The sequence below is a fragment of the Diadema antillarum genome, unplaced genomic scaffold, assembly GCF_040938485.1.
Source record: "Diadema antillarum isolate AM-2024a unplaced genomic scaffold, OU_Dant_1.0 seq00000315_RagTag, whole genome shotgun sequence".
Classification (NCBI taxonomy): domain Eukaryota; kingdom Metazoa; phylum Echinodermata; class Echinoidea; order Diadematoida; family Diadematidae; genus Diadema; species Diadema antillarum.
This window is the reverse complement of record NW_027271335.1, coordinates 604,219-616,714: the sequence shown is the minus strand read 5'-3', so window position 1 is coordinate 616,714 and position 12,496 is coordinate 604,219. Positions and strand designations below refer to the sequence as shown.

The 12,496-nt window shown below is 37.2% G+C and overlaps 1 protein-coding gene across 3 annotated transcripts in view; it reads left to right on the top strand.

The window, feature by feature from the left end:
* LOC139730479 (uncharacterized) overlaps window positions 1–12,496 on the top strand; it is a 93,587-nt gene that overhangs the window by 80,239 nt on the left and 852 nt on the right. For all 3 annotated transcript variants that reach the window (XM_071641322.1, XM_071641321.1, XM_071641323.1), the window contains exons 2-5: window positions 1,843–2,214; window positions 2,575–2,907; window positions 6,123–6,233; window positions 8,313–8,424. In XM_071641322.1, coding sequence (XP_071497423.1) covers window positions 1,843–2,214; window positions 2,575–2,907; window positions 6,123–6,233; window positions 8,313–8,424 — 928 coding nt within the window. The remainder of the gene's footprint in view (window positions 1–1,842; window positions 2,215–2,574; window positions 2,908–6,122; window positions 6,234–8,312; window positions 8,425–12,496) is intronic.

Below are 12,496 nucleotides of genomic sequence, written 5' to 3'. Positions count from 1 at the left end.
ATAATGCAAAATCCGATCCTGCTCTATAGCCTGTGGTGTCCCACAAGGATCTGTCGGGGGCCCAACGCTTTACTCGATTTATCTGACTTATACTGGTTTGAAAGAGATTTTACATTGTCACTCCTTTAACTATCATTGTTATGCTGATGGTATCCAGATAATCATATACAGCATTTCTACCTATCCAAACCAATGTCGTTGACATCATTCGGAAACTTGAAGCTTGCATCCATGATATCAAAAAGTAATGAGCTCGCATTCATTGAAGTTAAATCAGGAAAAGTCAGAGTTATTATTTAATGGTTCCAAAGTTCTACTTGACAAGGTTAGTCTTCCTTCTTGAACGGTTGACAATAATGTGGTTATTGCTCCATCTAAATCGTATAAAAATCTTGGAGTATTATTTGATTCTACAATGTCCATGTCTGTTCAGATCTCTGCTGTCTGTAAATCCGTGAGATATCAGTTACGCAATTTGGGCATTATTCGCAAGTATTCAACTCGTTCAGCCACAGAAAAAAATATTTCATGCTCTTACATCATCCCGACTTGACTTTATAATGCACTCCTCTTTCAGCTACCACAATCTCAACTTTCACGGTTACAAAAATTGCAAAATTCAGCATCCCGCATTGTTACCCTTACCAGGAGAAATACTCACATTACCCCTGTTTTGTCCTCATTGCATTGGTTACCTGTTGAATCTCGCATTGTATTTAAACTATTTATTGCATACACGGATCTGCCCCAGAGTACAATGTTAATCTGCTGACATTTTATAATCCTCCCAGATGTGTCATCCGATTGTAGATTGCTTGTTCCAAAAACGAAGAAATCATGGGGGGATCGGTCATTTGCACATGCTGGACCTTACCTGTGGAATCAAGCTATTCGTTACATTTCGAATGTTGACTCCTCTAAAGTTGCCCTCAAGACTCATTTGTTCATGACCATTTTCCAGTAGAATTGTATATTATGATATATATATTTTGTCATTATCATTATTGTGTCATTCATTTTCGTGTGCATGTTTGTGTAAGGATTTTTGTATTTCATAAGTTACTTCTTCTACTGCACCTTGAGCATGCTAGCTATGTGGAATTGGCGCATTATAAGTACCCTGTATTATTATTATTATTATATGTTTGTGGCCGCTAGAGCGCACGAGAGAATGTGATGCGGCGGCGGCGGCGGCGGCGTAACGATGCTGAATCCAAAGTTTCCTCCAGCATTACATGCCGGGGGATACAATTAATAGTTAAAATACGGTCAAAGTTTGTTTGCTTGTTGATGTTAACAAACAGATCTCTTCAGTCGTACAATTAAAAATTAGGCACGAGATGGAGTGGTAACCATGGCAAAGTGCCAGAAATGAATATCTGTCATTAAAGACTCTGTTAAGATTGTGATCTCTTGATTAAGAATACGAGTTATTCCTTATCTACCACCATTTTGATTGCTTCTCTCAAAGCACCTTAAATATGTTCGCAATGCGCGTATGCTTAGTACTAAAGATATTCCATTTCGAGAATTTTAGTAGGTGCTGTCTGCAGAGTTTTCACGCACCCGGGCTTTGCCAATGTTGTCCGAAAACTCATTTTATGGCCACAGCCCACAACAAATAGTTTTCGGACTAAAAATGTTTGTACAACAATTTCATAGACTTATTTTTATATTTACTTTAATTTAAATTTCATTATGTGATTTATGGGGGCAACAAATAAAATAATGACTGCAAAGTAAAATTGAGATTGTTTATATGAAATATGTGGACATCATTACAAAGACACGTCATTGTGTGGAAATGTAGCACAATATTTAATTTCTCATTGTAAATTGCAGGTAAGATATGTGTCGTCGTGTTGCTAGTGACTCTTCTTCCCGCTGCTGTGTTATCTTGTGAGGGGACCAGAATTACAGGAGAAGCTGGCCAACAAGCACACATACCATGCACCTTCACGGGTGATACGAGAAACTCGTATTGGTTCTATCAAGAAAACGAAGGAATGGAACGGAAAAAAGTCTTAACCTACTTCAAACAAGAACTCACATACCATGAAAACTACACCTCGGACCATGTCCAACTGGATGTCGAAACATCGACTCTGGTGATCATGTCTGTTTCCATCGCGGATGAAGGGATCTACACGTGTGACGTAGACAGGATAAACCAGACAGCAGTGTTGGATATCGTGTCTTGTCTCGACGTCTTTGGTATGATTTTCCCAACAAGTGACAATCAGTTAATTACTGTATTCCCAACTCTCCCTCTCCCTCAACCTCTCTCTCTCTCTCTCTCTCTGTCACACACACGTATAATAATATAAAATTTAATTACATTTGATTATACAGCTACATTCGTGGATATTGGTTTTTTTTTAAGGCAATCAAGTTTGTCTTTAGATAGTGCTCCTTGGAGTAACATGATGAGACCTTCCGGAATTTAAGAAAACCGAACCAGATTGACCATCTATTTCAGGACAATAGAAATGACTGACTTTCTTGTTTGGTTCATGAACCTGTCATTAGAGTAAATTGTATATTTTTCTTTACTTGGTATCGTTTCTTCTTCAGCGACACCATCCAAACCGTTTCCTCAGGTTACGGAATGCAACGCCTTTGGCCAGGACGAAACCTGCAACTTATTATCTGCAGAAACAGAAACTAATATCACGTGCATTTTGTCAGGATTCTACCCCGACGGCAAGGCGACACTAGAATGGCTTCATCAGGACCTTACTCCTGAGTCTTCGGTTCAAGAAGATGAAACGTACATTCTAACCATCAGAAGTACCGTGCCCCGTGAAGGAAATTACACTTGCGAAGCGTCATATGTATTACCTAATGGCACAGTGACCACAGGAAGAAAGCAAGTCTTCTTCAAAGAAATGGAAGGTGATGAAGAAGGTAATCCAAAGCAGGTTTCTTGTGATTTTCATTTTGATTTTGATTTGATTTGATTTGATTTATTCACGAAATGAATATACATCGGCCTACATTTTACACAAACATGTACTTAGTTTGTAAATGGAATAGGTTATATGTTTTGCGTGGATGGTCATAAGCTATGAAAAGCTTGGCTGGGACGTCCAGTAGGGTTACAACATATAATAATATGTAAATAAACATCGTTTAAAATGTATCATGCATGTTCTCTAATGAATTTATAGATAGAGAAATGAGAGAAGGAGAGAGAAAGGAAGAAAGACAGGGAGGTAAATAATACGACAGGTATACTCTATAGCTACACTCTACACGATGACAAACAAAAAACAACTTGTGAACTTGGGGTGTAGGCAAGAACCATGCAACTGGTATTGCTTAAACATTGCATAGACGGAGATTCTTTACTTGTTTTCTTAAAATATGACTTGTTTTAATAACATGCGATTAATAGTGGTGGGGATTTCATGTAACGAGGTGGGGGAGGGGTACGGAAACGAGTATGCTCTCGCCCGGGGGAAAACGCACATTTTACGGATAATTTTTTTTTTAAATTTAAAATGGGGGGGGGGGGGGGGTAGGCAATAATGATAATGTTCAATATTCTTGGGAGCACACATGCGAGGGACAGAAAGGAGGGGAGGGGGTACGCGAAGGAGCTTTACCATTTTTACAATACAAAGATCTGGTGTACATTTCAGACAGACAATTTTAAATAAAAATCGACGAAAGATGTGTTCTGCACATCTCAAAATTATACTTGTCGCGTAATTCTTCGTAACTTGTCGTTAACGCACTGCCCTGCACATTGCGGACACTAATGACTGCATTACAAATTTCAAATTAATCACTCGAAAAATTTAAAAAGGTAAACTGATGGGCAGATTTGCAAAAGACCTGTAATACCTACCGACCGATAGTGATTCCCTCTACACACCCTTCCCTTGTTTGAGTGGTCCCCCAAAAGAACATTTAGTCCTGCGCCTCCATAGCTCAAAATATTTCTGCGTACGGCCATGGGCTGCACTAAAGAAGTCGTGCACATTATTACCTGGAAATTATATAAGTGAACGATGTGGTTGAAATTTTCAGCAACACAAATTCAAGAAGGATGATGATAGGCTAGTTATATGAAATTAGTTACATAGGCTAGTTACAGTCTAAACAATTAAGAACCAGGAAAATAAGTCAAGCTAAACTACGGAAGGTACAAATTTAACTGATTATTTTTTTTACGCTTGAAAATGTACTCCGTCCGTATCAAACCCGGGAGAAATATATTTTCATAGAAAAATTCCACTTTTTTCGGATTTTGAATCCCCATAAAATTCCTAGTTCTGGATGGATAGTATATCCCCTTCAAACTTCTCGAAAGATATGGGGTGGGTGTCCTGTGATAAAAAAAAAAACAACAAAAAAAGAAGATAAGTATTAAAATATATTTGGAGAATACACTATCTGAATATTACAATAACAAATATCTAGGATGTATTTAACCTATGGAGTTCTAGAGTTTTAGGGTTTCACTTCTTAAATCATCCATCAGACATTCAATGAGTAGAAGACAATAAATCATATTTGTCACCAGGACATCATCATTTTATATCCGGAAGGTGATTGGGTAAATTAAGGTTTTATACACATTTTATTAGTGAATATGTTCCCAGGTAAAGAAAGTCCATCATGTAAATTATGTGCAAACAAATGGCAAAAAGAAAAAAAAAACCTTAGAATGGGGGGGGGGGGGAGCAGGGTGTGAAGAAGTCTCCTGTCCCTTTTCCCGTCGAGATCACCGCTGTGGTCTTGAAGTACTGGGGGAAGATACCATAAATACATTAACTACCATAAGTATGTATTATGTATAATTTTTCCTGAATTCGTGTTAATTAAATATTATTGCCAAGTTAATCGACTTTTCCGAGGTTCTCGCAAGACGTTGACTGTAACATTAATCATGGCTTCCATCTGCTTGAAAATTATATCATTGGGAAGACGAGCTGTCGGAGAGAATATTACATAACACACCATGGTTGAGATGTGATAAAACTTTCGTTGGCAGTATGGTTATCAGTGTGGAAACATAACGGGTGTATGCGGGATACCACTAGAACTGTTGGTAACGTGTTCGTGTGTATGCTTGCTCGCTTGAGGTTGTGTACGACATGGATAATCACAAATTCATTACTCCTGAAACGAGGCTAGCAACCGCCTGATTTGAACTATGCTTGTGTTTACATATTCAACGCCTAAATTGCGCAAGGTCAACAATCATACACAAAAAAGACCCCAACAACAAACCAATAAAACAAAAAACCTCGTCGGTAAGAGCTTGTATCACTCACTGATATTTGTATGTTAAAATTAGAATTGTCTACCTTTCGCATTTCATTTTTGATTATTTTAAAGAAATACGTCTCAAGAGGAGAAACAAGCCCTTTCATTTTGTACTAGAAAGGGAGAGAGAGGGAGAGAGAGAGAGAGAGAGAGAGAGGGGGGGGGGGGGGGGAGGAGACGCACCGATCCGTGCGGCAACTCATAAATAATTATTATTCATGACTGTAAAATCCCGTTCAGAAAAGTGGGAGTGTGCCTCAGCGGTTATTGGTTATAAACATATTATCATGAAACACACGAATATAAATACATAAGTGGTTTGTAATAGAACCATTCCCTCTTAAATGACCCCAGATAATTATTATGACACGTGTAAAGAATAACTACTAAAGAGAGATCTGTAAAAATTTCATTTTAAAAGAGCCTCAGCACTTAAAAAAAAATTGTTTGGGGTTCTCATAGTGAGTGCCCCATACTAGCATGCGATGGGAAGAATCTTGGGTCACAATCCTGGAAGAGTCTTCGATGTTTTTGCGCATTCTATATATTTTATTTTTTTTAGAAGCCAAAAGTCATTGTGTGTGAGTGTATATATATATATATATATATATATATATATATATATATATTATATCATATTATATACATGTTATGCCCTCGCTCTTCCAATAAAATACGTGATGACGAAAGGAAAAGTAAGTAACGGGTAACAAGTAATTTAAAACGCAATGATTTATTTGCATCGATTTGTTTTTCTACCAACACAAAGCTAGTTTTACACGCACCGATATCGTACATAACGCATTGGAAACTTTCTTTTCTGTCTTCGGTGTTTTGCTTTTCAGTCAAGAACGCCTGGATCATAATTGGACCAATCGCTGGAGTGTTCGTCGCTATTTTGACAGTCATCATCATCATCACCATATTGATACGCTGGAGGAAAAGAAGAAGAAAAGGTGTGTAACCAGAAGGTTTTTGGTTACAAAGTGATAGATACCGATGAAAAGCTGCTCTGTCATAGAATTTCTCGGCAACTGCACTGTTTTCATTCTATTTGACATAATATTGTTCACATTATACCAGTGAAGGGCCTATGCAATTGTAAGAATGATTCGTTGATATTAAATTCACGACGCAGGATACAATCGAATAACCAAGTAGTTGTATTTGACAGTGGCTAAACGGTATAGATTTTTGCCATGAACATTTTCTTTTTGAATTTATCACTTTGCTCCCTATGAGTTTCTTATGATCATGTTAGCGTGTTTAGACCTCATAGGCTCCATCTTATTACTCCTACTATACTTGATTATAGTATGAAAGTTCCCGATACTAGTGTTAATTGACCACTACGTTTATTATAAGTATCGAGATAGATGTAGGTTCAGATGAATGTTTCAAATAATTTGCACTGTATTATCTTCTTTATCGGATGATAGTATTTCTATGTCATTCTCATGAGAAGTATGAAGTGAATCAAAATCAAATGAAATGAAAGACCTGAGAGGGTATACCTCTCTGAATTTAAAGAATTCTGAATAGTTTCTGTGTAATGGATGTACTGGAAGGGGAAGACTTTAATATCAAGGTATTTCTTTGGACTCAATGAAATTAGGTAAATAGAAAAATCTATATCAAGTTCGTGGTCTACACATTGTAATAATTTTTGTGGGTAAATGCAATAATATTATGGACGAAGTGAAGCTGTTGCAGAGGAATCATTTAGGTAGTAAAATTAGTTAGATTAAAACAATAAGAGTGATCCGATGATTGCACACAAATTTCCATCGTCGACTCATAGCTGGCGAGAATTGTACTCTTTTATGGATGAGTCCGAACTGCATTGCATATTAGCATTACTTACACACTGTCTCATTTGCCATCACGAACCAGTGATACATCATCTTGTTCTATTCAAGCCTGTTTTTGTCATGAGTAGTTAAACTTTGTCTTGTACACTGTGGGCTTTATCAATTTCACAATCCTGTTGGCAGAGACTCCAACCCCAAGCACCTTCTGATCTGGAGATTCTCCCGCCCAAAACCCCTAGCAAACGGGAGACTCTAACTTGATGTGCGCTTCGCGCACATCACGAGCGGGAAGCTCGAAGTTCCGTACGGCCGGGGTCCACGGCCCGCTTAAGGGTCCTGGAAGCTCTAACGGTTCTAGATGCTCTCTCGTGCTATCTAAGGCTTATCTTTCAACATACGATGACACTTAGTAAGAAATCATTTCAAGCTGGAGACACAGAGCCGGGGGGGGGGGGGGGAGAAAAATTTTAATCTCAAGCGGGAGAAGGGGAGATTTTGCAAAAATGGGCTTTCGGCGGGAGATCTCCTGTCGAAAGCGGGAGAGTTGGAGTCTTTGTGTTGGTTTTTCTTTGTATAGCAGTGACTAGCAGTTATGAGAAGCCGTTCATAATAACTTTTTTTTTCGTACAATCAAACTCCTATGGGTGCTGAAGAACGAACACAGAACGAGGAAAACAAAAGGCACAGACAAAGACAATACAAAAGGATCATGTACGTTCCACACAGGGGCATCATTTTTCTGCCTTTCTAGCTGAACTGGATTGCCTTTCACTTGAGATTTCCGTTTACATTATAGCATTACTTTATATTGTTGACGCTTATACATACCTGAAGGCTCGTTGCTATCACTTCCTTGTGCATCTTCTGGTTCATGTTTCTCCCCATTTTTTCTGACAACAGGTAGGACAGGAGAAAAACAAAGGAACGAAATCAGATAAGTTCAGAACATGTCATGTAGCGTTTACACTCGCCGTAATCAAGAGTCATTCAAGTAATGCTAAAAAATGTAGGCAAAACAATCTATGCCCACTGAATCTCATTTTGGGGGCCAGGAAGTGATAGCAACGAGCCTTCAGGTATGTATAAGCGTCAACAATATAATTTGTTCCTTCCTCAGTCCCTTTCTATTTCCTTTGAATATCGGCTGTAAAAAATAACAAGAGGGCGTTAATGGAATTGAATCTTTTATGTGTGTATTCCTGCAAAAAAAAAATCATAACATAGGTACCGGGAAAGAGAAACCCTACGAGAAAGACCGTCTCGAGTTACCCGGACAACCAGGCGACGGAACGTCAACCCCAGAAGAAAGGACAACACACACAAATGATACAAGGAGGTATTTATGACTTCGCCTTACATCGATTTGATGGTCTTTTTTTTAATTTTTGTTGAAAACTTGCTTTTCCTTCGGAATATAAACACAGGAAACTTCCAAATAAGAAATGCAAGTACACTCACTTAGGGTAGTTGGAGTAAATGTCACAAATTTATTCATTTTTTTTTAATTAGAAGGCTAGACTGACATTCTGTCATCGTTTCTACAGCGTTTTTTTACATTGTTGCTCATAAATGCAAACTTTTCTAAAATCGCACCTGGATATTCTTCGAGAAAGGACTACTAAAACACCTTTTATCCATACCTTGGAAACTACTCAATGTATACACTTATAAAAGTGTCAAAGGTCGAGTAAAAATCCTCAAATCCCCCAAACCTGCCATTATACCAAAATAGCCATTTATCCAATAAAAAATTAGTTCAAGGAAAGTGAACACTCAACACATTTGTGACAAACGTGTCATGTGAATATTTTGCCACTTATGTGAAACTGTCGTCACACATTTTCAAGACGTACCATAGACCTACAAGGGTAACCATGCATACTGACGGAGACATACGAGTCGCCGTAGCGACATTTCCATTTCCAGTAATAAACGATTCTACCAACCTTGAATATTGTCATTAACAAAACTGAAATTTTCTCTAAAATCGAACATTGATATGCGTGTGATAATTATGAGCCCTTTCAAGGGATAATTTAGTCACTTTGATGAAAGATGAAAGTCATCTGTACATAACTGAGATTTCAATAAGATATATGATAAAACGTTAGTAAACGACATAAGTGATTCTCAAGAAAATCAATTCAAGTTTATGTTCAATTTGATATATTGAGTCATAAGTAACAAGTTGTAATGATCCTATAACAGTCTGAGAAAGAGGATGCGAATGATAAACCTGTATCATACACATTTTATTTTTACAATCATCGTTCAAAGACTTGAATCAATTTATTCAGCTTGATCTTTTTAAAAAGAAAGATGTCATATATCCATATCTCACATGGTATTCTGAAACCATTTCGTCAACGCAAATCAAATTGTCAAGATTACATATTTTTGACTGAATATTTCAAATGAAGAATACTAGTACTAATATATTATATATAAATATATCTATTATACAGATAGTGCATGCTCTATGATGCACTATACTGGATTAGAGAACGATAAATACTAAATTATCCCTCGTGCAGTTCTATTCACCTCGGCCTGCGGCCTCGGTGAAACAAAACAGCACTCGGGATAATTTAGTATTTGGAGTTCTATAGTCCAGTACTGGTGCATCAATAGAACATGCACTAATTGTTATAGTAAATAGATCCCTCGATCTACATGTATTTCCGTACTGCACTTGTTGCACGCAGAGTTAACCGCGACCTACCGTAGTTTACGTATAAACTGTACACAGCGTGCGGCGCTAGTACAGCCGTGTATGCGTATATAGCACATCACAGAGCAGACTCGCTTATAAACTCCTACATTCTGCGTCCAGTAGCTTTACGCGCGCATGACGTTGAAATGCTTGGCCTTGTCTTACTACGTCCATCGGCCCTCCCTAGACCACCTTGCGCGAATCTCTTCGTACATAAAGCGTAGGCACGCACTGTAAGCGTTATAGTGGCACGGTCGTGCCACTATAACACAATTTTTGCACAATCACGTGATACTATCCAACCAATCACAACGCAAATTTCACTCTACCTATTTACTATATATATATATATATATATATATATATATATATACACTCAGCAAAAAAAGTAAGTTCCCCCCTAGCATTTGTGGATATATCTCAAAAAGTATTCAACCGATTTTCATAATTCAAGCGGAAATGGATAAAGAATTTTATTACTCATAACATGAGTGGCAAATCATTGCCACCAGATATCATTATTGGTGTGAAAAAATGCATTTTATTTCAAAATGCATGGAAACAAAAGTTGCACTTTAGTGATTTGCAATGACTTTTACACAAATAATCAAACAATCACTCATGATTCTGAACATTTAAGCATGGGTTATTGCATATTTCTCTATCTCTTTCTTTTCATGAGCATATAGTGAAGTATTTGATAATTGAATGTCAACCACCCGCAATGACCAGCTGCCATCTCCTCCTCATACTGTTAACTAAAGTTTGTACTTGGCGCATGTTGGTGCATGTTGGTCCATGCTCTCTGCAAGATGCGCTGAAATTCTTGCAGTGAAGTATCATCTTTCAACGTCTTGCTCGCTTTCCACTTAATGATATCCCAAAGATTTTCTACTGGATTAAAGTCAGGGGATCTTGCAGGCCACTCCATACGTTCGATGTCATTTCCCTCAGCAAACTGATCTACAACTTGAGGGCATGATGCAAAATGCCCACAGGCACATTAATGTGATCAACCTAAATTGGAATTACAAATCACATGGCTTCTACCATTATTTTCATATTGAGAAGGCTTATTGTTCAAAAAGTATGCATAGCATCTGTTTAATAGGGAAGCACATTGTCCTGAAGAAATTCTTGAGAATTACACAATTTAAAAAGATCATTTGATAACTTACATAGGAAATGTATACAATATGCTCTCTATGGCCTAAAGTGCAACTTTTTCCCCCATGCATTTTGACATAAAATGCGATTTTTTACACCAATGATGATATCTGGTGGCAATGATATGCCACTCCTGTTATGAGTAATGAAATTCCCTATCCATTCCCGTTCAAATTATGAACATCCGTAAAATACTTTTTGAGATATATCCAAAAATGTTAGGGAGGAACTTACTTTTTTTGCTGAGTGTATATATAAAGAAATTTCTTTCAATTTCTTTCAATATATATGCAACCAACAATGTGGTACCGCGCACGTTCGGGACCCAGGGAACTATCTCTCACACAATCTCCATATGTATATATATATTATATCATGACAAAAAGGTTCCACTCAAATCTTCTCTCAAAGTGCTGCTTTTAATACCTTGAATAGTAATTTCTTATCGCACAAATCCCATTCAACTACTTAGAGATCAGCTTCTTATCAATTTGCAAGATGATTTTTTTATGAGAGGCACAGAATATCCTGTTTGTATTAGAAAGAGACATAAAAAACGTAAATAGAAAGGTGAGGATAATATGAAACGATATATACAAGTCATTGAAGAAAAACTACATTTATTGCAATATTTTGTTAAGTTAAGTTACTTCATCAGGAATATATAATTCCCTATTTAAGGATAGCAACAGCAGTATAAGATTTTTTTTTTTCACGTAAAGGCACGAGAGAAAATAAAGTGGCATCATGAAACGGGATAGCACTATTTTTTAATTGCTCCATGCTTGAAGGCTCCCGAAATGAGATTCAGTTGGAAAAGATTGTTTCCTCCCCCCCCCCCAAAAAAAAACCACAACAACAGCAATTGCTAAAAGGGGCTGTACAGTACTAGTTGAGGTGGGGATTCATGTTTTTTTTTTTTATTTCTAAGTGAGATAATGAGAAACCTCTTATGAAATATGAAAGAGCATGTAGTTTTAAGAAGGATTCAACATTTATTTGATGAAAATTGGTTTTCAAAAGGCTGAGATATCCAAAAAAGTGATAATAATAAAAGACAACATGTCACAACTTTATTAGGATATCTTTGTTTCACCTTGTATTTGGATATCTCAGCCACTTCAAAACCGATTTTCATCAAATAAACTTTTGATACCCATTAGAATTACATGCTCTTTGACATCTCACAGAGTGATTTCTTAATATCTCGCAAAATGTTAAAAGCTAAATCCTCACCTTGACCAGAGCTGTACAAACCCTTTAATCATATTTATGAATTTTGGTACCTCATAGCTCTCGGCAGTGCATAGGACTCATATTAGTTAGCTCATAAATAACAAGTTTGATTACCTCATAAATAGCAAGTATGAACCCTTAACTCTGTGCAAAACCTGAACTTTACACAGGAAGTAATGATGTGTATGTGAGTGTGTACTTACAATGACCCTGAACAATGGACCTGGATACCACCTGTTAAGAGCTCTGCTCCAAGGCACGTGAATGCTTTATCAATTATTCATGATGGATT